At 39.7% G+C, this 27,797-nt stretch overlaps 1 protein-coding gene across 1 annotated transcript; it reads left to right on the top strand.

Moving 5' to 3' along the window:
* The first annotated feature begins 3,613 nt into the window (after nucleotides 1–3,613).
* Nucleotides 3,614–27,439, top strand: ATIC (5-aminoimidazole-4-carboxamide ribonucleotide formyltransferase/IMP cyclohydrolase). Its single transcript, XM_027566783.1, has 16 exons — nucleotides 3,614–3,978; nucleotides 4,305–4,431; nucleotides 5,970–6,046; nucleotides 6,732–6,798; nucleotides 10,389–10,477; nucleotides 11,356–11,507; nucleotides 11,858–12,014; nucleotides 14,868–14,993; nucleotides 16,104–16,211; nucleotides 16,982–17,067; nucleotides 18,065–18,154; nucleotides 19,447–19,575; nucleotides 23,677–23,769; nucleotides 24,967–25,149; nucleotides 26,122–26,277; nucleotides 26,601–27,439. Exons 1-16 carry the CDS (start codon nucleotides 3,960–3,962, stop codon nucleotides 26,718–26,720), a joined length of 1,779 nt encoding a protein of 592 aa, XP_027422584.1. The 5' UTR covers nucleotides 3,614–3,959; the 3' UTR covers nucleotides 26,721–27,439.
* The last annotated feature ends 358 nt before the right edge of the window (nucleotides 27,440–27,797 follow it).

Consider the following 27,797-nt stretch of genomic DNA (forward strand, 5'->3'; position numbering starts at 1 on the left):
CTGTCCGATAGATCGTTAGCAGTCAGCTTTGGATTTCATTTTCCGTTGCCGAAAATTGTTTTAAAAAATTAAAAAAGAAAGAAGACAACTGAAGTAATATAACACCTTTATTTATCACTTCATGAAGCTGATATTCTCCCCTTAGAGAACTGCAAAATGAGGTGAAAAGTGGGCAGCTTTTCTAGGACAAAGAATAAAGAACTAGAAAGAGACAAATAGAGAATACCTGGCTGGGGCCACACAGTCTCGCCAGTGTGAGGTGAGAGGGAATGAGGACGTGAGGACAGCGTCCGGCGGTGGCTTGGGCCTGGGGACTGGCTGACGGCCTAGACTGCGTTTCCGGTCAAGCCAGGCATTGACAGAGACCTGAAAGTTTGCATTTGCTTCTGTGGCACTGGGGCTGGTGCGCCTCCATCTGTGGCCTAGAAAGTCACTCCCGCTCTGTTACTGGGTAACAAATTACTCCCAAATTGAGCGGCTTCAAACAACATTCATTACCATTTGTGGGTTCACATCTGGCGATGCCTGCCCTGGGTGGTAAGACATTAGGGTCTCAAACGGAGGCCGCAGTTCCCTGAAGGTGCCACCTCAGCTGGAGAAACCCCAGCCTTGGCTCCCAGCCACTCGGCCTCTCCCAAGGCTACTCGCTGCCCTGCAACCTGCCCCGCCCAGCTTGCCATTCAAGGAAGAAGCCATACAGTCCCAGTTGAAAGCGGCCCCAACACTTCTGCCACGATGTCCGTCACCAGCCCAACCCTGCTAGTGTGAGAGAGGACCCCACAAAGGTGAGACCAGAAGGTGGGCATCTTCTGGGACTACGTGGGAGGCTGACAACAGCAAGCCAGTTTTATCAATTCCCATGTTTTCTGACACAACACTGTATACAGTCAAGAGAATGGATAACGCAGTATTTGTTAAACAGTGTTTTGCTATTATGACCAACCCTCAAATAAACGAGGCGAATTGTTTCCAGAAGGCCCACACACCAAAATCTGCGAATGCTCAATCCGATACGCCGTCCTCTGTACACATGTTTTCACATTCATGGATTCAACCCATTGTGGGTGGGAATTTCGAATCTGCGGATACAAATGCCAACGGGAGAACACCCCGGGCTAGCGAGTCCTTGTAGAAGTGGATCCATGCAAATTAAACCCGGGTTGTTCAATGGTCAACTATTTTCTTGCATAAGGAAGGTGGGATAAAGAATTTTTTTCAAAGCTACTCACACACATTTTGCATTTAATGTTGACACTGTCTTGATCTTATTATGTGTCTCTGGAAAGTTTTTTGTTTTTTAATTTTCTTTTGTCTGAAAACTGTTTCTTTACCTTAATGCTCCTGGTGCTAATCTAGTACAAGACATGTGTGTGCGTGCTCAGTCCTGTCTGACTCTTTTTGTAGCCCGCCAGGCTTCTCTGTCCATGGGATTTTCCAGGCAAGAATACTGGAGTGGGTTGCCATATTCTACACCAGAGGATCTTCCCCACTCAAGGATGGAACCCACCTGTCCTGCACCTGCAGGCAGATTCTTTATCACTGAGCCACCTGTGAATCCCTGTATAAGACCCTCAGGGTTTCCATTCTAGCACTGTGACCTTGAGCTTCTAAGGTCTTTATGTCCTGCATCTGAAAAATGGGGGTCAGAATAGAATGCCCCTTAGTGTGTTATAAAGAAAATGAGATACAGGAGCACTTTTTTAACCTGAAAACGTTATGCAAACATAGCTGATTATCCTTGACTTTGAGATTACACGTTTGTTGATGACCCAGAGAACAACCTTTGCTGCTCCCTAGTGGCAGCAATGTTCTCCTGGGAACACTGTTCTAGAAATAAATCATCTTTGCTTTCATCACTCTTTAAGGCATGCTTTCTTTTGACATGCTTAATATTTTGTGCAGACTGCATGAACTCATTACATAAATAATATGTAGAAAATATTCTAAGCAAGCAATGGTTTAATTGTTTTGTGATTGCACTTTCTTGGACTTTTCCATTTCTCAGCCCTTGTTAAGCTTAAATGTCCTAAGTGCCCTCCTTGTGGGCTTCCCAGGTGACCCGAGTGGTAAAGAACCTGCTGCCAATGCAGGAGACGCAAGAGACTCTGGTTTGATCCCTGGTTTGGGAATATCCCCTAGAGAAGGGCATGGCAACCTACTCTAGGATTCTTGCTTGGAGAATCCCATGGACAGGGGACCTGGCTAGCTATAGACCATGGGGGAGCAAAGAGTTGCACATGACTGAAGCAACTTGGCACAGCATCCCCGCCCTACTTTTATCCATCCATTACAGTCTCCTTGCCCTTAATGTATTAGCAAACATGAGTTTTTAGTGGGGAGAAGCAAACCTATAAAGTGGTTCAGAGAATAAAGAATCTGCCCGCAATGTGGGAGACCTGGTTTCAACTCCTGTGTTGGGAAGATCATCTGGAGAAGGGAATGATAGCCCACTCCAGCAATCTCACACCTGGAGAATCCCATGGACAGAGGAGCCTGGCAAGCTACAGTCCATGGGGTCGCAAAGCATCACACACGACTGAGAAACTAATGACAAAAAAAGTGGTAATAAATTTTTTTGATGTTATGGTGAAGTAATTCTTGTGCTTGGGAGTTGTTTTGACATTCGGGTTCAATAATAAATAGATGCACTGTGGGGTCTCTTCAGCCCCATATTTAATCTTAATCCTGAACTAGATTCTTTGGGGGGGAAATGAGACATATGACAGATGACAATTGTGTTTCATTTATAATTAAGCATATGGAGTCTTGTTCCTACTTGTGAAGGGTTGCACAATTTTTGCTCCAAGAAAAGCATCCAAGTGTTTTATTATGCTCTTATTTTTCCTAGTGATCCAAAATATTTTTTCTTTTGCTATTGATTTTTATATGGAGCTTTTCCAGATGTTAGATTGAAGATTTTAGTTTAACCTTGTAGACTGACCTTTTCTCTTCAAACACAGGATATTGGTTTCAAGTTCTGAAAATATGATGTAATATTAAAGGTTGACTTTTCTGAATAAATTCTGAGAAGGTACACCTGATAAATGAGTTAATCTACACAAAGTGTAGAGAATAGAGTATATTACCAAACTTAGGTTCAGCGTCTTTACTATTCGAAAGCCAATACTCTAGTGTTGGTTGGAAAAGAAAATGTTGCTTTATTCAGGAGGTCAGCCACCTGGAAAGAAGGTGAACTCGGGTCCAGAAACCAACTCCGAAGATTTTGCTAACCATGAAAGTTTTTAAAGGGAGAATAATTTGGGTAGGGAGTCAGAGATAATTAAATTCCACTATATCCAGGCACATTCGGAGAAGGCAATGGCACCCCACTCCAGTACTCTTGCCTAGAAAATCCCATGGATGGAGGAGCCTGGTGGGCTGCAGTCCATGGGGTCGCTAAGAGTCGGACAGGACTGAGCGACTTCACTTTCACTTTTCACTTTCATGCATTGGAGAAGGAAATGGCAACCCACTGCAGTGTTCTTGCCTGGAGAATCTCAGGGACGGGGGGGCCTGGTGGGCTGCTGTCTATGGGGTCGCACAGAGTCGGACACGACTGAAGCGACTCAGCAGCAGCAGCAGCATATCCAGGCACATTACCATTATTAGTCATTTTATAGTTTGTATGTGCATATGTGCTAAGTCCCTTCTGCTGCTGCTGCTGAGTCACTTCAGTCGTGTCCGACTCTGTGTTTAAGGGTTTTTTTTTTTGTTTTTTTTTTTTTTTTTAGTTTAAGGGTTTAGAAAGCCAGCTGCAGCCAACGCCTTTTTCCCTTACAGCCCTGAGGCTCCAATTCTGAAAACTGGTTACAGGCGGGTTGGATCACGTGACGGATCAAGTGCTCACTGCGCCCACCCCGCTTCCTTCCGGTAAAAATTCTGGTCGCACCGTCTCCTTCTGCACGTGGTGTTGCCGCTTTTGTCCCCAACTTGTCTGCGGACCCCGGCCGCCTGCAGCCATGGCACCCGGCCAGCTCGGTGAGCTCCTCGGCGCCCTGGTGGAGCCGCGCCATGACCTCCGTGCCCCGCGGCTCCCTCACCCCGGCAATGGCGGCGGCCAGATGGGAGCTGTGGGGCCCTGGCTGGGTGGGGAGGCGGCGCTGCGGTCAGCAAGGCTCGGGCCCGCCGCGCGCTCGAGTGCGGCTCGCTGGCGGCGGACCCGACCCCGGGTCAAAGTCTGAGTAGTGGGGACCCTAAGATTCGCGAATGCCTTCTCCAAACTGCTCCCCCTCCCCTGGACCCCCTGGGCTTTGAAGCACAGAATGTCTTGTACTGAGAGTGATGCAAAATGTCTTTTGTTTCAGCTTTATTTAGTGTCTCTGACAAAAATGGCCTTGTGGAGTTTGCCAGGAACTTAGCTTCTGTCGGTTTGAATCTGATCGCCTCTGGAGGGACTGCAAAAGCCCTCAGAGATGCTGGTTTGGCAGTCAGGTAAGGAACAACTTGCTTTTTAAGTTAAGTCCAATCCAAACGTAGTTTGGTGACGTTGACCAGAAAGTACTGTATTCCATTCACTGCATGAAATAATGTTATTTACTCCTCCCAACAGTGCTGTGAAATTGGTAAGTTAAACCACCTTTTGCAGGAAGCTTAAACTTATTTTCAGGTTTACAGAGTAAGGAGTTGGGACCTCCAGAGCTCTCATTTCAGAGCCCCTCGCCCCTCAGCCAAATCTTATAACACATTAATGTTATAACACAGTGCATATTAGGGGGATTGTTTGTTGTGCAAGAAAGGAGTTGTGATTTTCAGGATGCCTATGATCTTCTTTTTTTTTTTTTTTTAAGAAATGATTTATTTTTGGCTGTGCTGGCTCTTTGTTGCTGCCAGCAAGCTTTCTCTAGTTGCAGTGAGTGGGGGGCTAATCTCTAGTTATACTACAGGGGCTTCTCATCGCCCTGTCTTTTCTTGGCCTCACAAGAGAAGCCCTGGACTCTAGGGCTCACAGGCTTCACTGAAAGTTGTGGCTCTGGGTCTTATTTGCCCACATGATCTGTTTTGACTGGCTCTTTAGTGAAACTGTTCACATCATTAAAATTCAACTCTTAAGATTCATCCTCTCTTCCCCGAGTATCTGATAACCGTGTACAACATGTTGATGTCTTTTTCTCCAGGGTTTTTATAAGCTTGGTCTTTATTTCATAAGCGTGGTCTTTATTTCATAGCTCATATAGAAGACAGATAGTTTTGCTTCTTGCTTTTTTCCCCACATGTTGTGGGTTTTCAAAAACTTGGCGGGCTTCACTGGTGGTACAGTGGTGAAGAACCCACCTGCCAGTGCAGGGGACACAGGTTCAATCCCTGCTCCAGGAAGATTCCACATGGCGTGTAGCAGCTGAGCCCCTTTGCCACAACTGCTGAAGCCCAGGTGTCCAAGAGCCTGTGGCTCTGCAACATAAGCCATGGGCAGTGAGAAGCCTACCACAAATGGAGAATAGCCTCCACTTGCTGCAACTAGAGAAAGCTGTGGGCAGTGAGGAAAACCCAGCAAAACAGCCAAAAATAAATGAATAAATTTTTAAGAAAAATAAATAAAAATTTGCTTGCAAATTCAGCCAGAGAAAGTGTTCAGGTCAATTTGGGGATATGGATTGATACTTAAATGCTGTCTTTTATTTGACCCTGGGTCATACTTTGTGAATATCTTTTCTAGCTTACATTTTTACCTTATTTTTTTTCTTTTTTCAATGTAAAGGTTTTTAACTTTTATGTAGGTCAATCCAAAAGGCTAAATCCTTGCTATCCCTTTTAATCTATTACTGGGATAAAGATACTAATAATTTTGTTGTATATTGTCAAATTACTTGTGAGTTTAATTTATTTCTTAATATTTCATTAGTATGGCTTATGATTCATTTTCTGAATTCTGAAAATCCAGGCTCTGAAAAAATGTTGGAAGATGCTTTGAAATGATATAAAATGTAAAATGAAAGCCACAGAAACAGTAGCAATATTCTGTCTGTTTTCAGAGATGTCTCTGAGCTAACTGGATTTCCTGAAATGCTAGGGGGGCGTGTAAAAACCTTGCATCCTGCAGTCCATGCTGGTAAGTGGTTGGATATCTTCAATTTTAAATAGTGGTTTTCAATAAACTTTGCAGTGGTTTGGCCACAAAGTTTGTTGGGGTTTTTCCATATCATCTTATGGTTAATAGAATAAGCAGGAATAAGGAAAAAGGCAGATCATAGCTCAGCAAAAAAATCTGTGAGGTTACGGTGGTTTTGTCACATCTGCTGCTAAAGTTCATAGTACATAAGAATGTTTAAAATACAATCTAGTTTGCTTTGTTACCTGATGGATTCCTCTGGTAGCTGTTAGTCCTGGCCTGATAAATAATTTAGAGTTTGTTATTTCCTGCTGGAGTTAATGAAAATATTTAGGTTTTAGAGTGTGAAAAAAACTCTTGCTGTGATTCAAGCTTGGAATAAAGCATCACAGGATAACTGACTTTCAAAGGAATCTTAAAATACTTTACTACTTATGAGAGTATATGCACTGATGGAACTGACAGCAGGTGAAATTCCGTTTACATTTTGTTGCTCGAGGAAAAGGGAATAGGGAACTGATGCGAACAGTTTTGAAGTACAGTCACTAATCCTAATTTTACACTGTCTGGTATTCTTAATTAGGCAGTGCTAGGGGCTTTAACATGATTGATGAAGTCATGTTGGAAAGAAGTGTCTTATTCTGACTTATTTTTTGAACCTAATACTTTAACTTTGTTGAATTAGGAATCTTGGCTCGTGATATCCCAGAAGATAGTGCTGACATGGCCAAACTTGATTTCAATCTTATAAGGTAAAAATTTTCAAAGTTGAACTTTTACTACATTAAGGATCAAAGACAAAGAAGCCAAATCTGGTGTCTCTTTTTAAATATCAAGGTTAACGTTAGGCTTCGCTTCCTGATTACTTACTGTAAACATTTATGAGGACCTTGTTTGTGACATTGTATGTGGGTAAGCGTTTTGATTTTGCCAAATTTATATTACTGAAACACCTAATTATGCTTAAACAGCCTTTGCTTTTTTAAAATCTGTGATGTAAATTGTGATATATATAAGTAACTTAGTTATTTGCATAATGATATTCATAGTTTCTTTTTGTTGCATATGTATAATAGTTTTTTCAGATATAATTCACATACCATATAATTCCTCAATTTAAAGTAGATAATTCAGTAGTTTTTAGTATATTTAGAGTTGCACAGTTACCACCACAGTTAATATTAGAATATAGTCATCACTGCCCTTCCCTCTGGCACTCTCCCTCCTGCCCCAAACTCTGCCCATTAACTTTAATCTCCATATTCCCCAACAACCTAGACCACCACCAGTCTATTTTCTGTCTCTGTGGATTTATATGAGCACCGCTCATCAGTGGAATTGTATAATACATAGTCCTTTGTGACTAGCTTCTTAGCATGTTTTCAGAGTTCATCCATGTTACAGCATATACCATTGATGCATTTTTTATTGCTGAAAAGTAATCACTTATATAGATATACTCTCATTTATTCATCAGTTGATAGATATTTGGATTGTTTTCCACTTTTGGATATACTGACTAAAGAAACTGGACATTCGTGTACAAGTTTTTGTGTGGACATATATTTTCATTTCTTTTGGGCATATACCTGGGAATGTTAATTTCATGGTAACTCTAACCTTTGCAGGAGCTGCCAGACTTATTTTCCAGGCCTCATCAGTTTACATTCCCACTGGCAGTATACAAAGGTTCTTCTTTCTCTGCATCATCACCATTTGTTATCGTTCTTTTTTTTTTTTTTTTAACATTTTTAGTGGGTATAATATGGGTTTCTTGTAATTATGATCTTTTCATGTGCATACCTTCAGAGAAATGTCTGTTCAGATGCTTTGCCCATTTTTTAAAAATTGAAATATAATTGCTTTACAGTGTTGTGTTTTTGCTATATTGAGTTATTTATCTTTTTATTATTGAGTTGTAAGAATCCATTTTATCCCATTCTGTAGATTGTTTTCATAATCTTAATGGTATCATTTGACCATCATAAAAGCTTTAAACTATGGTAATATCCAACTTATGCTTGTGCTTTAGATGTTATTTCTAAGAATCCATTTTAAAGTATAATGAAGATTTATGCCTATATATATTTTTTTCTTTTTTTTTTTTTAATTTTTAGGGCTTGATAATACAGTGGCTTAGCTAAGGTTACCCAGGCAGCAACATTTCATTATGATTTGGTGGGAATAATGTGTATTGAAAGCATTTGCTGACTCTGGCCCCTTCTATTTCCCTGTGCTCTTGCAACCATGAGAGGTCCTGATGTTTCACTGTAACTTATTAGAACTTTAAAATGTCAAACTCAGAGTTCATATTTTAAATCATTAGGGGTTTTGGTCATGTTAGCAGTTCAGTTCAGTCGCTCAGTCATGTCCTACTCTTTGCAACCCCATGAATCACAGCACACCAGGCCTCCCTGTCCATCACCAACTCCTGGAGTTCACCCAAACTCATGTCCATCGAGTTGGCGATGCCATCCAGCCATCTCATCCTCTGTCGTCCCCTTCTCCTCCTGCCCCTAATCCCTCCCAGCATCAGAGTCTTTTCCAATGAGTCAACTCTTTGCATCAGGTGGCCAAAGTATTGGAGTTTCAGCTTCAGCATCAGTCCTTCCAATGAACACCCAGGACTGCTCTCCTTTAGGATGGACTGGTTGGATCTCCTTGCAGTCCAAGGGACTCTCAAGAGTCTTCTCCAACACCACAGTTCAAAAGCACTAATTCTTCGGTGTTCAGCTTTCTTCACAGTCCAACTCTCACATCCATACAGGACCACAGGAAAAACCATAGCCTTGACTAGACGGACCTTTGTTGGCAAAGTGATGTCTCTGCTTTTGAATATGCTATCTAGGTTGGTCATAACTTTCCTTCCAAGGGGTAAGCTTCTTTTAATTTCATGGCTGCAGTCACCATCTGCAGTGATTTTGGAGCCCCCAAAAATAAAGTCTGACACTGTTTCCACTGTTTCCCCATCTATTTCCCATGAAATGGTGGGACCAGATGCCATGATCTTCATTTTCTGAATGTTGAGCTTTAAGCCAACTTTTTCACTCTCCTCTTTCATCAAGAGGCTTTTTAGTTCCTCTTCACTTTCTGCCATAAGGGTGGTGTCATCTGCATATCTGAGGTTATTGATATTTCTCCCTGCAATCTTGATTCCAGTTTGTGTTTCTTCCAGCCCAGTGTTTCTCATGATGTACTCTGCATATAAGTTAAATAAGCAGGGTGACAATATACAGTCTTGATGTACTCCTTTTCCTATTTGGAACCAGTCTGTTGTTCCATGTCCAGTTCTAACTGTTGCTTCCTGACCTGCATACAGGTTTCTCAAGAGGCCAGTCAGGTGGTCTGGTATTCCCATCTCTTTCAGAATTTTTCACAGTTTATTGTGGTCCACACAGTCAAGGCTTTGGCATAGACAATAAAGCAGAAATAGATGTTTTTCTGGAACTCTCTTGCTTTTTCTATGATCCAGCGGATATTGGCAATTTGATCTCTGGTTCCTCTGCCTTTTCTAAAACCAGCTGGAACATCTGGAAGTTCACGGTTCACATACGGCTGAAGCCTGGCATGGAGAATTTTGACCATTACTTTACTAGCGTGTGAGATGAGTGCAATTGTGTGGTAGTTTGAGCATTCTTTGGCATTGCCTTTCTTTGGAATTGGAATAAAAACTGACCTTTTCCAGTCCTGTGTCCACTGCCGAGTTTTCCAAATTGACTGGGGTATTGAGTGCAGCACTTTCACAGCATCATCTTTCAGGATTTGAAATAATAGCTCAAGTGGAATTCATCACCTCACTAGCTTTGTTCATAGTGATGCTTTCTAAGGCCCACTTGACTCCGCATTCCAGTATGTCCAGCTCTAGGTGAGTGATCACACCATCGTGATTATCTGCGTCGTGAAGATCTTTTTTGTACAGTTCTTCTGTGTATTCTTGCCACCTCTTCTTAATATCTTCTGCTTCTGTTAGGTCCATACCATTTCTGTCCTTTATTGAGCCCATCTTTGCATGAAATGTTCCCTTGGTATCTCTAATTTTCTTGAAGAGATCTCTAGTCTTTCCCATTCTGTTGTTTTCCTCTATTTCTTTGCATTGATCACTGAGGAAGCTTTCTTATCTCTCCTTGCTATTCTTTGGAACTCTGCATTCAGATGCTTATATCTTTCTTCTTCTCCTTTGCTTTTCGCTTCTCTTATTTTCTCAGCTATTTGTAAGGCCTCCTCAGACAGCCATTTTGCTTTTTTTGCATTTCTTTTTAATGTTTTAATGTTAGCAGTTACTGACGTGTAAATGGTGGAAGTTTCCACTTTTTCATGATAGCTGAATTCCTCTTTGTTTCAGAGTTGTTGTTTGTAATCTGTATCCCTTTGGGAAGACAGTGGCTTCTCCAGGTGTAACTGTTGAAGAGGCTGTTGAACATATTGATATTGGTAAGTTTGGAAAACCATTTTTGCAGACTGTTTGCACTGTAAATGAAATGACTCTACCGTCTGAGCCACCAGGGAGGTCCCAGTGTTCACTGTTGTAGGGGTAGAAGATAGTCTCTGGGACTGTTGTTGTTTAGGCACTAAGTCATGTTCATCTCTTTTGTGACCCTGTGGACTGTAGCCCACCAGACTCTTCTGTCCATGGGATTCTCCAAGCAAGAATACTGGAGTGGGTTTGCCATTTCCCCCTCGAGGGATCGTCCCGACCCAGGGATGGAACCGTACCTCCTACAACAGCAGGCAGATTCTTTACCACTGCGCCACCTGCGAAGCCCAAAACAATGTGTGGGTGTGCGTGCATGCCCAGTCACATCCAACTCTTTGTGACCCCGAAGACTATATCCCTGGGATTTCTTAAGCAAGAATACTAGAGTGGGTTGCCATTTCCTCCTCCAGGGGCTCTTACCCACCCAGGGATCAAACCAGCGTCTCCTGTGTCTCTTGTGATTAATTCATTGATATTTTCAGAGCTCTTGGTGTAGAGAGCTTATTTTTTGAATATGACTGAGTACACACATATTATTTTTCTTTATTTTGGGGCTTCCCAGGTGGCTCAGTGGTAAAGAATCCGCCTGCCAAGCAGGAGATGCAGGTTCAGTCCTTGCGTTGGACAGATCCCTTGGAGATGGAAATGACAACCCACTCCAGTATTCTTGCCTGGAAAATCCCACAAGCAGAGGAGCCGAGCAGGCTAAAGTCCTTGGGGTCACAAAGAATCAGAAGTGACTGAGCATGTTTTCATGAATGCACAGCATGTACAGTCACTTGATTTGAAAGAGGTTAAACTGATGAAAATGCAAATCATCTTTTGTTCTTCAAAGGAGGAGTGACTCTGCTGAGAGCAGCAGCCAAAAACCACGCTCGAGTGACAGTAGTATGTGAGCCGGAGGACTATGCAGCCGTAGCCTCAGAGATGCAGGATTCTGACAGCAAAGACACGTCCTTGGAGACAAGACGCCAGTTAGCCTTGAAGGTGGGAACACGCTTTTATCTGGTGTGGTGTTTGCAAAACCAGCAGTACTCCGTTCTCACCACATCATATCACCTGCCAGGGCTCTGGTTGGAGCCGTTCTCCTTTTATTAGAAATGGAGAGACCGACATTCAGAGAGGTCTTCTGTCTAAAAATTGAAAGAGAAGTGGCAGGGAGTAATTCTTTGTGCTGTTTAGTATTAGTTGGTGTCTTTCCTGCATGGATGGGTGTGTGGGCTTGTGGGTGTAGTTGGATATATAGCACATGGAAACCATTTTTAACCTCACTTTTGGTTTTAATCTCACTTTGGGAAGTACTATGGGTATTTCACAAACCTTAACTCTTTTTTTAGGCTTTTACTCATACAGCACAGTATGATGAAGCAATTTCAGATTACTTCAGGAAAGAGTACAGTAAAGGAGTATCTCAGATGCCCCTGAGGTATGGAATGAACCCTCATCAGACTCCTGCCCAGCTGTATACGCTGAAGCCCAAGCTCCCTATCACAGGTAAAGGCTGAGTATTATGTGACATGGTTTGCCGTGTCTGGGTGTGTATGTGTCTTTCTTTCTATTGTGTCAGACGTGATTCACTTTTTAGAAAATGAATTGCATGGTACCTCTTATAGTTGCCTGAAATTTGAGTTGCCAGTGGGACTTGTAAACAAAAAATACTGTGATAATCCAGGGTTTTGAAGAGAAGTCAAGTTGAAGATACAGGTTGGAGTATCTTTGTGTGCATATTGGTTTTGAAGATGTTGGGACAGGATGAGACGGTCTGGATTTCATAGTAAGATGGTTAGGACCAAACCTTGAAGTGGCAGTAGAGGAACCATTAGAGGAAACAGGGCTGCTGAGAGCAGTGGCTATTTGATTTGAGAATGTTACAGAAAAGTGATTTCCTTGGAATGATGGATTGGTCTGGCAGCCCGTTTGAAATGGGTCAAAATAGTAATGAGAGGTTAGGAACTAAGAATGGTAAAGATAATTCTTTGAAATTAGTCAGGGCTTAAGGATCTGTAGAGTAATAAGCGAGTTTTACAGTTTTTTGGTCTTGTTTTGTTGTGCGCTCAGTCATGTCCGACTCTTTGCAACCCCATGCACTGTAGCCCACCAGGCTCCTCTGTCCATGGGGAATCCTCAGGCAAGAATACTGGAGTGGGTTGCCATGCCCTCCTCCAGGGGATCTTCCTGACCCAGGGATCGAACCCAGGTCTCCCACATTGCAGGCAGATTCTTTACCATCTGAGCCATCAGAGAAGCCCTGATTTGTGCTAAGGTGGGTTGTTTAGTGAGCAAGCACATCCTGCTGCCTGGTACAAGGGAAGGGTGGGTCCAGCGGGCAGAGGAGAGAGTTGTAGGTGTAAAGACTTTGGGGGTGAAGTGTTGCGGGGGACAGCTTCTGTTGTTTACTGTTGCCTATTTTGCTTCTTCGGTGCCTCTCCCATGAGCTCCGTGAAAATAGTCTTTTTTTTGTTTGTTTAAGGGAACTTTATTTCCAGGTAATTTTATTAAAAAGAGCAGGTTTTTTTTGTTTGTTTTTTTTTTTTTAATTTTATATTTTGCCCATACCACATATCTAACCTTATAAGATCCATAGTTTAGATTCAAAATGTCTTGTACATTCTATGGGTTTGGGCAAACATAATTTACTCATCTTATGAAAATTATCCTGTTGTTCAGTTGCTAAATTGTGTCTAACTCTTTTGGGATCCATGGACTGTAGCCTGACAAGCTCCTCTGTCCATGGGATTTCCCAGGCAAAAATACTGGAGTGGGTTGCCATTTCCTTCCTTCTCCAGGGGATCTTCCCGACCCAGGAATTGAGCCCTAAATGTCTCCTGCATTGACAGGCATGTTCTCTACCACTGAGCCACTAGGGAAACCTGATACTATCTTGCATAATAGTTTCACCACCCTAAAAACTCCTCCCCTTCAGCCTTCTAACTAACCACAGGCAGCCACTGATCTTTTCACTGTATACTTTTGCTGTTTCCAGATATCCTAGAGTTGGAAACAAACAGTATGTAGTCTTTTCAGACTGACTTCTTGCACTTAACAATCTGTATTTAAGGTTCTTCCATGTCTTTTGATAGCTCATTTCCTCTTATTATGGAATAATATTTCATTGTGTGTGAATGTACCAGTTTATTCATTCACCTATTGAAAGACATCAAAAACAGAAGGATGCTGTTTGGCAGTTTATGAATAAAACTGTTATAAAGCTTTTTGTACGTGTTTTTGTATAGACCCAAGCCGTCAATTCATTTGGGTAAATAACTAATTTTCTGTTGTATGATTTTATTACACATTTAGTTTCCTTTCTGGCTCTCCTCATAAGCTTCATGATGACAGTAATTTGGGAGGGACTGTTTTATTCACTGATAACATCCCAAGCTCCTAGAACAGTGCCTAACATTGTAGTAGGCACTCAGTAGATACTTGGCAAGGTTTTGCTTGTGAAAGTATCTGCTATTGAAGATAACACAGAGGAATGAAATTGTTAAGTTTTTCATTGGTGGCCCATTACTTTGTGTGTGTATGCTAAACTTATAAATATTTACTCATAAGATTTTGGCTTTTAAAAATCCTGCCACTGTTAAGAAAATAGGCAGCAAAAAACTTGTAAGCTCCTTTTTAACTGCATTTCAACTTGAAGCCGAGCCTGCTGAGTCCAGTTAAAAGAAGAGGACCTCCTCCCCTGTCCATCAAATGAGTTTTTTCCCTCCATCTCTCCCACCCACTAAACTCCTGCTTTAGTTTATAACATTATTTCTTAAACTGACACGACTTACAACTTTAAAATATTATGCTCAGTTGCTCAGTCGTGTCCAACTCTGCAACCCCATGGACTGTAGCCCCCCAGGCTCCTCTGTCCATGGGATTCTCCATGCGAGAATAGTGGAGTGGGTTGCCATTTCCTCCTCCAGTACTATATTTTAGATACTCTAAATTGTATACTAAAGTCTCACAATTATTTTATCTTAGTTCTGTACTGAAGTGGATCCCTGATGATTGCTAGTCTAGTTGTACTTTTTCCTGTTCCGGAATTCTCTGCTGATTTATTTATGGGTTGGCTGGCTGTGGTCCTCATGGTGTGTGCTCGTATTTATGTTCATGCATTTCTGTGTGTGTGTGTGTGTGTGTGTGTGTGTGTGTGTGTGTGTTTGGTAACGTGGGTTCAGACTCTGGTGCTGTATTCACTCACTCATCTCACTGAGTTCTTACATGTTCATATATATCTGTTCGCCTCTTATACTTCTTTTGAAGAATTTTTGTGCAGTCTTTATATGTTTAAAATGTTTTCTAGGAAATGTACACATCTTATTGACCTTGCTTGTTCATGTGTGTTTTTATATGTAGTTCTGAATGGAGCCCCTGGATTTATAAACTTGTGTGATGCTTTGAATGCCTGGCAGCTGGTGAAGGAACTCAAAGAAGCTTTAGGCCTTCCAGCTGCTGCGTCTTTCAAACATGTTAGCCCAGCAGGTAAACCGTTGCACCCTGGGATTCTCTGGAACTGTTCAAAATGAACTTCTTTTTAAAGTTTTTAGGAATTTGACAAGACTCTAAAGTAAATGTGAACAGTCTGGGATGTGTGAAACCACTTTTGATTAATAATGATATTAATGTAGTAACGGGATAAAATCAGATAACAATAACATGCACACGTATTATTTACATAAAAATAATGTGTGACATTGTTATAAGATAGGAAGGTCAGGAAATAGTTTTATTTGTAGTTGCTGCTACTGCTAAGTCACCTCAGTCGTGTCCGACTCTGTGTGACCCCATAGACGGCAGCCCACCAGGCTCCCCCGTCCCTGGGATTCTCCAGGCAAGAACACTGGAGTGGGTTGCCATTTCCTTCTCCAATGCATGAAAGTGAAAAGTCAAAATGAAGTCACTCAGTCGTGTCCAACTCTTAGCGACCCCATGGACTGCAGCCTTCCAGGCTCCTCCTTCCATGGAATTTTCCAGGCAAGAGTACTGGAGTGGGTTGCCATTGCCTTCTCCCATTATCTGTAGTGGAAGCATGTTTTAGAAAATAAAAGTTATGTTGCCTAATGCAATATGACTAAAATTTTTCCACATGGATGAAAATTTAACTGAGCAGACGTCAAGAATTTGTTACAACACTTTTAACTTTCTATGGCCATTGTCTGAGAGACCTTTTTGCTTCTGTGTCTCAGTCAACTTTACAACTTATTTATAACTCCCACTGACAATTCACCACATAATTAGTTCTCAGATACTGTTTGGATGTTCAAACAATGGGAGCAGCAGGAAAATAGTGTGTGATATCAGGCAGGACAGAGAAAGAGTCAGTAATGAAGTAAAGGAGCTCCATACACATGCCTGGTGCTGGCAGACTCGGTGGCTCTATTTCAGAGGCCAGAGAGGAGAGATACCCCCTGCTTCACCCTCCCCTGCAGTTATATTTTGCCATTTATCTGGCCAAGTAGATTTTTGTTTAATTTGGCATAAGCACTAGAAAGTACCCTGCATGGACTAGATGTTTGGAAAAATGTTGTCCTAATGTAGGAATTGACAAGTGGTAACTGAGATTTTTGACTTATAAACGGGTCTCTATACCAGGTGCTGCTGTTGGAATTCCACTCAGTGAAGACGAAGCCAACGTCTGCATGGTCTATGATCTGTACAAAACCCTCACACCCGTAGCCACTGCATACGCAAGAGCAAGAGGTCAGACGAATAATAGCGTGTAGTTTTTTTTTTTTCTTTTCTTTCTTTTTTTTTTTTTAGAGGAAAGGTAATATCTGATCTTAAATATCCTTTTTGGTATAAGATTTCAAATTATGTTAATTCATTTTTTATTAGTACTGCAGAATAACTATATGAGAGCCTTGGAATAAATTTGTTTATAAAAATGTGTGTTTTAGTATTTTAATGTAATAAAGGGGAACACAATTTCAGGTTAGCCTATTGAATGTGTTTGTTTTGCTTAAATTATAGTTATTTAAGTACACTGAATTTGGTTAAAGTTAACATTTTATATAATTCACAAATGTCTAACTGATGAGTTTAATAGCCTATGAATATTGTAATAACATTAATGGGAGATTATTGAGATACTTTATCATAGTTTACCTTCTACAGCAAGGGTTCGCCAGCTATTACTCAACAGGCTAAGCCAGCCCACCACGCATCTTTATCGATGTAGTTCAGGTGGAGTAGGGTGATATGGTATTGTCCGTGACTGTTCCAACCTCAGAGTTGAAACAGGGATCACAAAGCTTAAAAAATATTTACTATCAGGCCCTTTGCTGAATGTTGCTCTAGAAGGTAAAATTAAAGAATATTTCTTACTGATTATTTCAGTTAAACAAGTTACTAATCTATTGTTTAAATCTCAAGTTAGATTTTATGTGATCACTTTGGGGTTTTTTGAATGTTATTTTTTTCTGTATAAGGATAATCTGTGATAAACACTTTGTTTTAATTTTTATTTACAGGGGCTGATAGGATGTCTTCCTTTGGTGACTTTGTTGCATTATCTGATGTTTGTGATGTCCCTACTGCCAAGATTATCTCCAGAGAGGTTAGTGGAATTCTGCATCTTGATCCATATATAGCTAAGTAGAGCCAAATTTTACGTAGTGTTTATTGAAACCATAATGTATAATATTTGTATTTGGCTATTGTGATGTAAAGTTTTACATATTTAATTCTTTTAAATTGTCTAGTCATTATTTTAATGCCAAAATTATTATTTCTGAAGCTGACTGTATACCTTCATTAGGTCTGTAATGAAAGAGACTGTTTAGTGGGGGAAATTATAACCTATTCTGAAAAAGTAACCCCATCAATTGAGTATCAAACAAGCATTCCAGAAGGGTGGGAGGGTGGTGTTGGGGATTGGGGAGACAGAAGAAGAATGAAGTTAGCTCAGGTAGCTTGGAAGGAAACAGATAGCATTAAGGCTAACAGGGCCAGTGGCTTGACGATATTTAGTTTCATCGCAGGGCTTCTTACCATCACCCCTACCATCCCCAGTGACAGTGGAGTTGGCATGTCCCATTACAGGTTATATATAGCATGAGGCTTGGGGTGTGAGCTGTGACTTTTGTACTTTTTGTGTCTTTAGCTATACTGTGTTAATCTCTGATTTCCTCTGAACCCCTTCTCTTGCTTTTGAGGAGCCTGCCTTGCCTCGGATCATTTAGCCAGGTTCTAGCAGAGCCAGAACTGGAAGAACATGCTCTGTCTAATTAGTGCAGAACAACCCCTGAACAGAATAGTAAAAAAGTCATGTGTCTTCCTAAGATACATGTATCACAGCAAATCATTCATATATTCTTCATTAAAATTGAAACAGACAACCAAAATGACACTAATGAGATAAGATCAGCTGTAAAAAGATGTCTTCTAGCACAGACTTATCCTTTCCAAGTATAGTGTTTGTATTATCTAGTAGAGGTAGAAACCAGAAACTGCTGCTGCATTATTTATGACACATAAGTATGTCTAGATTGTTTAGGTGGTATTCTCTGATTTTTTAAAATAGAAATTAATATCTAATGTTGATACATGTATAGGTATCTGATGGTATTATTGCCCCGGGATATGAAAATGAAGCTTTGAAAATACTTTCCAAAAAGAAAAATGGTAATTACTGTGTTCTTCAGGTTAGTGCAATTCATATTTACAGTAATAATTGCTCTTTTATTTTTCCCCATATTTAATCTTTTCTTTATACTGATAACCATTCTAATTTATCCTTTTTTACTATGATTTCTTTATCCTTAATCCTACAGGTTTTTTCTTCCTGTTAATTTTTTGAGTTTCAGATCAAGATAGCTTTCTCACCCTTTCTTTTAATTTTTTAAAAAATAATTTATTTAAAATGGTTTCCTATTCAAAAGGTATTAAAGGTTATTTGAAATCTTTCCTTTCCTTCTGCCACTCTATTACCTTTTTTTAAAGTAATATTTTCAATTCTTGCTCATCTTGCCTGAAATACATAGTCTGTGCATATTCAGCAAATACTCGATTGATAGTCAGCACCAGACAGTGTCATGTTTCAGGGTGTCAGAAGAGTATCAGGGCTTCCTCAATATTTTGTTTGGGAATTTGGCTAAGTTCGCACCTAGACATGTAATTACAACCATGAAAAACGTGTTTCCTTTGCCTGACCAGAGGCAAGTTTTTTGACATCAGTTATAGGTGGGCACATCTCAGTTTTAGAAATTTTATAATAGAAAAAAAAAAGGACCATTTTAGAATTCATGAAAATGCAAATTAAGTAGAATTAATATGAGGGCTTGCTTCTGAGTTACAGGTTATCAGTGCTTTCTGTACTGTTTAAGTATAGAAAAATGTCTGGGGAGAGAGTAGTATTATGACATAGGTTATTCCCATGCCCCATCATTTCAGATCAAAATCTGGAAGAGGTCAAGAGAGCCGTGAATGACATACTCCTTTCCAAATGACAAAGACACATACTACAAATGCTGTTCTCCATTGAACTTTTTAATCTTGGCTGAGTATTTGTAGTAAATTGTTAGAAAGAAAAGAAAACTAGTGGTTAATTTTTGTGCCACTGCCTGTTTTGTAGCCAGTCTGTTTTATCTACTGTTTTGTTTTGTTTAAAAAAAAAAAAAAACTATGTGGGCAGTGCTTTCAGTTACTAAAACCAGAAGTTCTCTGTTAGAATTATTGGTTCTATTATGTTGGTGTAAGTTACAAAATCCTGTGAGGTTATAAAGCCTATAAAGTTTTGGAGTAAAATATTGGTGCCTGGCCATTCTATTACAGCCATCCTGAAATGATCTTGTACCTGCTTAAGTCAGAAAAAAAAAAAAAAAAACATGCATATAACCTTACTTGTAATAATATACCTTGAACATAAATTAAGTGAATGATTTTGCGAGATGTGGATTTTTTTACTCTTAACTTTTTAAATTTGTGTTTTATTTAGATGGACCAGTCTTATATTCCAGACGAAAATGAAGTTCGAACTCTCTTTGGTCTTCGTTTAAGCCAGAAGAGAAATAATAGTGTTGTCAACAGGTCACTGTTTAGCAACATTGTTACCAAGAATAAAGATGTAAGTCTGAAAAATAACTGAATACTAGTAATTCCGTAGATCAGTTTTTTAACATTTATATGCTTATGCATTTATGAAGGCCCATATTTTAAAACTGATCAATATGCAAAGAGCTAGTCCTTCTTTGATTTGTCAAGTAAGTTTGAGAACTTAAAAAGTGAGCAAAAGACCAACCATGTTAGAAACTTTTGTGCACCTGTGTGTATGTGGTCAGTTATCTTCAGTTCTACATAAATGGGATCATGTCTTTTATCACTTGGCTTTTTTCCATGCATTAAGCTACAGCTGTGTTTCTGTATCAATAAGCACGTCTTCATCAGAAAGGCCACATGCAGTCTGTGTACTGTGATGGGTATCTAGGTTGTTTCCACGCTCAGTGTTGTGGTCTATGTTTACATGTAGTAATGAATTTGCTTTTGTCCTGTTGTCATATTTTAGAAGGACATGTTCCTAGGATAATACTGGATTGGGTGTTGTTGTTTTTTTAATTTACATGTTTTATATCATTTAATATGCACAGCTGCCTCTGGGTGGAGCGTAACCACTGTCATCTGTATTGTAAAGATCACAAATTGTGACATAGAGGACAGTTAAGAGATTTGGCTACACAGTAAGGAAATGGTTGAGATGGTACTTGTTTTTCTGAGATCTCCTGATTGGGCCTTCAGTTTTAAAGGCCTTCAGTTTCCTACACAGTAAGGAAATGGTTGAGATGGTACTTGTTTTTTTGAGATCTCCTGATTGGGCCTTCAATTTTCTCCGGATCTGATGTTGGCTATACTTTTTTTTTTTCCATTACTTTGGATGTGTAACTAACTTCATTGTTATCTGGTCTTGTCTGCTGGTATACCTGGCATTTTTGACTGAATGCTGGTCATGAGAATCAGATGAACTAAAAATTCATATTTTTAAGGCAAGACGGGAAAAATTTAAACATAAAACTTACTCTCTGCCCTTTGGCCTCCTGTCTCCCCTTGAGTGTGCAGTGTGCATCTGTATTATGTACTAACCAGGCCTCCCCAATGATAGAACTACCTGCTCAATCATCATTCAGTCTTAGACTTGTGACAGTGTAACTATAGATACGGGAAGAAGCAAAAAGAGGGAACCATTTCTTGTACTGTAACAGACATGTGGCCCAGAGGCTTTTGTAGTTACGGGAAGAAGCAAAAAGAGGGAACCATTTCTTGTACTGTAACAGACATGTGGCCCAGAGGCTTTTGGTTACTGTTAAAAGGGACCAGTAATAACACATCAGGTAGCCGATCAACAAAATGCTTGCCTGAACTAAGGGAGCATTCCTAGCACCATGGAACAAATTAGTCAAGAAATGCCTCCCAAACCTTGGTTGAAATTAAGACAGAGAGGGAGTGGATCACAAAATTAACTAGCTCACCTACCATCCACTTCTGTAAGAATCAAGTCTTCAGCCACAGCAGTCACTGAAAGGAATTCAGGATGAGGTAACTTTGTGCTCTAGAGAAACTTGACAGAACTGGCCCTCAGATAGTTTGGATATTTTCAGGAGATTTTATGAAACCCAGTTTCTTGCATCTTAGAAGATCATCCCATACTTAGAAGAGCACTGAAACCGTTAACTAAGGTGGGTCTTCGAGGACAGCAGTGACCTTCTACTGAGATTTGTGCTTGGTTGCATATGCCCCTTCATCAACATCAAGTACATGCTTGCCACACCCTTACCTGTTTGGAACTGTTCTCCAGGCTCTCTGAGAGGCTTTCTCCTGGGTTTATAATCCTTAGGTTGACTCAGAATTTCCATTTCTTTTGTAGGTTGACTGTTGATCAGTTTTTTTGTCCGTAATATGAAAAAGCCATAAAGATACTTTGAGCATCTGGTTAGTGATATTTTCCTTCCATAGAGCTGAGCTCAGCTCATTTACCTCTTAGTTACCACCTTGCAACTAGGAGAAGGCCTGGAGGAGAAAACAGAGTCACACTGTTGCTTCCTTTATCACCGGGGTGTTTGCCTCTTGCCTCTCAGTCCTCGATATTTTATGAGCTCTGTATTCAGTATTTCTGTCTGTTCTTAGAAAAGGATTAGTCTCTTAACAAGTCATTGTGTAACAGAAGTGGACAATGAGTTAGCTGTTGTTCTCCGGTGTGAGTTCTGAGGCTTTAAGTAGAATGCTGAAAATAGGCTTTAAAATCTTCATCGGGCTAGTTCTGTTAATAAACATATAGTGATTAAGGCATGATCTTTGTTGATTTACTGGGTATTTCATTTGTATTGTTGAAAGTTAATGGTACCCTAAAATAAAAGAACATTTTAGGAATCATAAGTAAAGATATCTTGCAGGTTTTTGGAATCCGCTCCTTTGGTAAAGACCCTGAGGTCCTGGGTTAGCAGTATTACTTGAAGCAGCTCACAGTAAAATAGGGCTCTGGATTTTTTTTTTTTTTCCACTTTTTTTTTTTAACCTGGTTGGTTAACGTATTTTTAAAAATACTGAAAGGGCATTGAGCCAAATTCCATGGTACCCATGCTGACAACCATGCCTATTTATTGAGAATCTTAATTTTTGTAAGTTTTCCTTGTAGGTTTATAGGTATTGGACTGATTAATAATTTAGTGGAACCTGAGAGGTTTTGTGCTTCTGGCTGTTCTATCTTGGATATTTTTACGAGTCTGTGATTTTAATCATTTATCTAAGTTCTTCTCTACTTGTTCACATGTATTTTTAATAGAAATTTGGAAACCTACGGATGAGAATGGTGGATTTATCTTCCTTTATATTCTTCTCCCTTCTTCATGTGTTCATTTTTATGTGTATGTCCTTTTTCTTGAAATGTCTCTCCATGTCTTTTGCCCATTTTCTAATTAGATTTGTGACTGAGTTTTAAGAGGTTTTTACATGTTTTGAATACTACTTCTTTGCTGGATATGTAGTTTGCAAATATTTTCTTACAGTCTGTAGCTTGTCTTTTTATCCTCAATACAGTACCTTTCAAAGAGTAGAAGTATTAATTTTGATGAAGTTGTATCAGTTTTTCAGTTAGCTTAATTTATCAATTAGCTGTGCTTATATATTCTGTCCACTTAGCATACCAACATAGATCATTATCCTTCTTTTCAATTTTATTTGCTCTTTATAGTAAAGATAGTGACATTTTTAGTTATCATAGTTGTTTCATTCTATTTGAACCAGTATTTAGTTCATAATACATTTTTTAATACCTTCTACATAGAATATTCTAGGCAAACCAAAAAATGATCCTAATATGACTTTGCCTGAAGAGCCTTGGATGTGTGTGCATCACAGTTGATTGTAGTATCTGTACAAATTATTCTCAGTGTAGTTTCTGAACAATAGCATCTCCAGTTATTTGTTGATACTGTGATAGAGAGAATACTGTTCATCAGTGTTGGAGTGGATATAGTTTTCATGTCTAGTGCGATATGTAAACAGGCTTAAGCCAAAATTCCTGTAAAAATGGTGTCAGTTTGAGTCTGTGATGCATTAGGCATCACACAGAGTTCCATGACAAATATGTTAGACATGATCCTTTCAGTAAAACATGATAGTGTCTCCTATGAACAGTTATAAAGACATAAAGAAAGCTGAGTGCCGAAGAATTGATGCTTTTGAACTGTGGTGTTGGAGAAGACTCTTGAGAGTCCCTTGCACTGCAAGGAGATCAAACCAGTCCATCCTAAAGGAGATCAGTCCTGACTATGCATTGGAAGGACTGATGCTGAAGCTGAAACTCCAGTACTTTGGCCACCTGATGCGAAGAACTGATTCATTTGTAAAGACCCTGATGCTGGGAAAGATTGAAGGCAGGAGAGGAAGGGTACAACAGAGGATGAGATGGTGGGATGGCATCACCGACTCAATGGACATGAGTTTGAGTAAACTGTGGGAGTTGATGGTGGACAGGGAGGCCTGGTGTGCTGCAGTCCATGGGGTCGCAAAGAGTTGGACACAAAGAGCAGCTGAACTGAATGAACAGTTAATTTCATTCCCTCATCTGAAGGATAGAACTGCATTATAGGCCTGTTATAATAAATGAAGCATAGGATGCTAAAAGTCAAACGAAGTTTAAAAGAAACACCAATTTACTATTTTGTCTTTTTTCTAGTTGCCAGAATCTGCGCTCAGGGACCTCATCGTGGCCACCATTGCTGTCAAGTACACCCAGTCGAACTCCGTGTGCTATGCCAAGAATGGGCAGGTAACCAAGCTGTCAGGCTCACCTTGGGGGGAACTGTGGTTTTACAAAGTGATACTCAAAAATCTGTCTGCCTTGGGAACTAGACTGGCTTGAAAAGGAAGATGTTGCCAAGTTTTTCTCCTTGGGTTTGTCAGTATTTACTCGGTGATGACTACAAAGTATTGTTGGAATTAAGTATTAGAATGGTTCTATTGTTCCTTACCTGGAATGAGTTGGCACATTTTGGAGTAGCAGACTGTTAATAGCTCCTACGGAGCTAGTTTATTCGCTCCCCTCCTCCCTGTCAGTAGTATTTCCAGTGAAGAGGGAGGAGAAAGTACTAGCCCGTTATTTTGCTGCTTGAAGGGTATTTTTATTTATATTTCTGTAAGTCATTTTACTAAGAATCTGCAAGCTGGGAGTTAGCATCATCTTTTAAAATCAACTTTATTGAGGTATAAATTTATATACAGTAAAATGCACCCTTTTAAAAAAAGTTTAACACTTTGCACAGATTATATGATTGTTTGACCACTACCACAGTCAAGATGTTGAACATCTCTTCTGATCTGATGTTAAGCTAGAGACCTTCTTTCTTAGTGTACCAGCCCACAGAGTATAGAACCAAGGTGGTTCATCACCACAACTCTACTAGCTCTGGGGTGTACCTGGATTTGCCATAATAACTTTAGCACTGTTTCTTCTCATAGTGTCTTGAGCTCCTCTCTAGACATTTGTTAAATTATTTAGCCCATAAGTGGAAGGGGAGAGTGGGCATTAATTGGAATTAATTAATATTAATAACCTGGAAGACCCTTTCAAATATAGCATTTTAGTGATTGCCTACTGTAGCAAAAGAGCTAGACATGACTTAGTGACTAAAAACTGTTGAAAGATTGCTAACCTGTAGTAACAAAAATCTGGAAGATTGTGGCTGCTGGTCTAATAAGTTCCAGTAAGACCATGCTTTACTGCTGATATCTAGAAGTTCTAGAAACTTCTGTAATATTAATAGCCATGCCTCAAATGTCACTGAAGAGTAAAACATGAATAGTATTTATAAAACATGTTACCCTACCTTTTAAAACTATTTATACATCGTTTGGCCTGATTTTTCCCCCCACATAAAATTGATAGATTTGAGGGGACTATGCACAAAAAATCCATTGAGAAACATGTTGTTGGAGAAGTATTCATTTTAATGCCCATGTTCTTCAGGTTATTGGCATCGGAGCAGGACAGCAGTCTCGTATACACTGCACACGCCTTGCAGGTGATAAGGCAAACTGTTGGTGGCTTAGACATCACCCCCAAGTGCTTTCCATGAAGTTTAAAACTGGCGTGAAGAGAGCGGAAATCTCCAATGCCATCGATCAGTATGTTACTGGAACTATCGGCGAGGTAAAAGGGCTGTTATTGAGTGGGGTTTACCCTTTCCTGTGTAACTGTCGTCATCACTCCAAAGAGAAAAGGTATCAGGTTGGCCAAAAAGTTTGTTTGGGTTTTTCTGTAAGATCTTATGGAAACATTTGAATGAACTTTTTGGCCATCGTATTTTTCTTGAAGCTTTAGATTGTCTAAAATTACTAATGTAAACAACCTCTGTCTCATTTACCTCTCTTTGGCATTCTTTACCCCTTTCTGACACCACAGATCATGTCTTCTTAGATTATAGCCACTGCTTTAGTTTTGTGTACTTGTACCCCCGCTGGTTCTAAGTTTTGATGGCAGGGACTGTTGTTCACCCATCTTGGATATCTGTCACAGTGCCAGGCATGTTGCTTGCTGTGTGATGGATGTGTATTCAACATTGCATACAGGTTACTTGATAGCAGGTAGCAAATGCCCCTGACATTCTCCAGAAACTCCATTAACAACTCAGTGTACTTGTGTTATGTTTCATGTGCTTTAATGTTTTCTACCTTAAAGAAGGTATGAGGGAGCATTAAAATTGCAGGTATTAGGTAGCCTGCTAAAAAAGTAGGACTTAGCCCAGTTTCTGGAAATACAAGTGCTTAATGGGTAATGGTTACAAAATAAAAATTAAGTTCTGGTCTTCTGAGGGGGTGAGTCAACTCCACTAGGTTGTCCAGCCAGGGATAGGAATCCACAATACAATCAACAAGTGTTGTTGGAGAACATGCCTTGTAACCAGGAGGTGTTTCAAACAGTCTTTTTTAAAAATGACGTTAATACTTGATTTTTCTGCTCGATAATTACGCAGCAAATTGTGCTCTAAGTCCTGGAAGAGGACTTACATATATGAATAAGAATAAAAGTAGATTGTAGAGTACATCCCAGCATTCTGATTTGTATCAGATAGTACTGAAAATGGTGTAATACTTGTCTTTCCCCCCCTGTCCCCACTTACAGGGTGAAGATTTGATCAAGTGGAAGGCACTGTTTGAGGAGGTCCCTGAGTTGTTAACCGAGACAGAAAAAAAGGAATGGATTGACAAACTTAATGAAGTTTCCATCAGCTCTGATGCCTTCTTTCCTTTCCGGGACAATGTAGACAGAGCTAAAAGGGTAAGTATGAAGTTGGTGTGTGTTTGCATAGATTTGGTTATTATGTACTAATTATTTTAGAAATAGTGCTTCTGGTTTTTTCAGTTCTATGAGTTATATGTAAGTTGTGATGATACGATGTATCAGTATAATAGCTAGAGAATTATTTGCTTTATGGATAGCCCAAATTCCATTATTTTGCCTCTTTGACAATGAATCAGTCTGTAATGTGAATTGTTGTTAGCTTACTCTCTTTACTGGGGCTGGCAGTGGTAGTGGTTGATTCTGGCATGTTTTGGCATGAGGTTGTATTTTGAGAGTTGATCTCTGTCTTCCCCTCCCAGAGTGGCGTGGCCTACATCGCTGCCCCTTCCGGTTCTGCCGCTGACAAAGTTGTGATCGAGGCTTGCGATGAGCTGGGAATAATCCTTGCTCACACGAATCTCCGGCTCTTCCATCACTGACTTCATCAATACATTATTTTATACCCTGCCTCTGTGTAGGTGAAAAATCACATACGGAATTTTGAAAATGGCCTTTGTTTAAAACTAAAGCATAAAATTTAATAATCTTCAGTCTATACTGTCTTAGTTATAGGCACTGTCTTGATTATTGTAACTTAATAAATTGTGAAATTGGGTAGTGTGAGTCCTTCGCAGTAGTGTTTTGGAAAGATTTCTTGGCTATGTCCAGGTCCTTGGCATTTTCATATAAATTTTAGAATCAGCTAGTCTGTTTTTACAGAAAAAAACCTCTTGAGATTTTAATTGGCATTGCATTGAATCTGTAGATCAATTTGTGGAGAACTGATGTACCATCTTCTCTCCCTTTGAAGATTGATGCCCCTCTGGTTCCCACCAGCTTTTGGTTGCTTTACAGGAGCTTCAAATAGACCTTTTAAATATTTTTGGCCAGTGTTCATAATTATCTGCAGAAGGATTAGTCCAAAAATTTACACCAATAAATATAATAACTTATAATAATTGGTGTAGCTTAAATAGCTTTTATATTTCTAAGTAATTTCTAGCAAAGTATTTTTTTCCTCTCTAGGAATTTGACTGTTTTAAGTTTTCAAAATTGTTAATTAGCATATAGTTGTAAGTAGTTTTCTGAATTTTTAAAAGATCTTTATTACGGATGTTTTGGGATGAACACAAAATAGTAAAATTCTGTGTATCTATAATACTGCTTGAGTTTTATCTACTTTTCCCCCACTTGCAATGCCTAAACACTATTTTGAAGCAAAGTCTATATATTTCATTTGTAAATATTTCAATCAGTTAATATAAAAATAAAGTAGAAAATAGTTTTTAAAAGGAATATTCTCACACTTTAGAAAATACACAACTACTTCTATCGACTGAGAGCACCAAGAAGTGTGACACCCCAGGGGCAATGAACATAACTAAAACTAAGGTCGTGGTTTCTAACACCACTGTCTAAAAGGAGCCAGGACCCCGTGAAGAAATAGCTTACTGCAGTCTGTGCAGAAAACCCGTAACAAAACATCTGGATCAGTAAACAGTGTATTTAAGTTGGGG

The sequence above is a fragment of the Bos indicus x Bos taurus genome, chromosome 2, assembly GCF_003369695.1.
Source record: "Bos indicus x Bos taurus breed Angus x Brahman F1 hybrid chromosome 2, Bos_hybrid_MaternalHap_v2.0, whole genome shotgun sequence".
Classification (NCBI taxonomy): Eukaryota; Metazoa; Chordata; class Mammalia; order Artiodactyla; family Bovidae; genus Bos; species Bos indicus x Bos taurus.

Bases quoted from the DNA above. Each gene is read 5' to 3' on its own strand.
- ATIC (XM_027566783.1), top strand. The intron at 4,432-5,969 runs GTAAGGAACAAC...GTCTGTTTTCAG, and splicing joins GATGCTGGTTTGGCAGTCAG to AGATGTCTCTGAGCTAACTG. The intron at 16,212-16,981 runs GTCAGACGAATA...TTTTATTTACAG, and splicing joins TGCATACGCAAGAGCAAGAG to GGGCTGATAGGATGTCTTCC.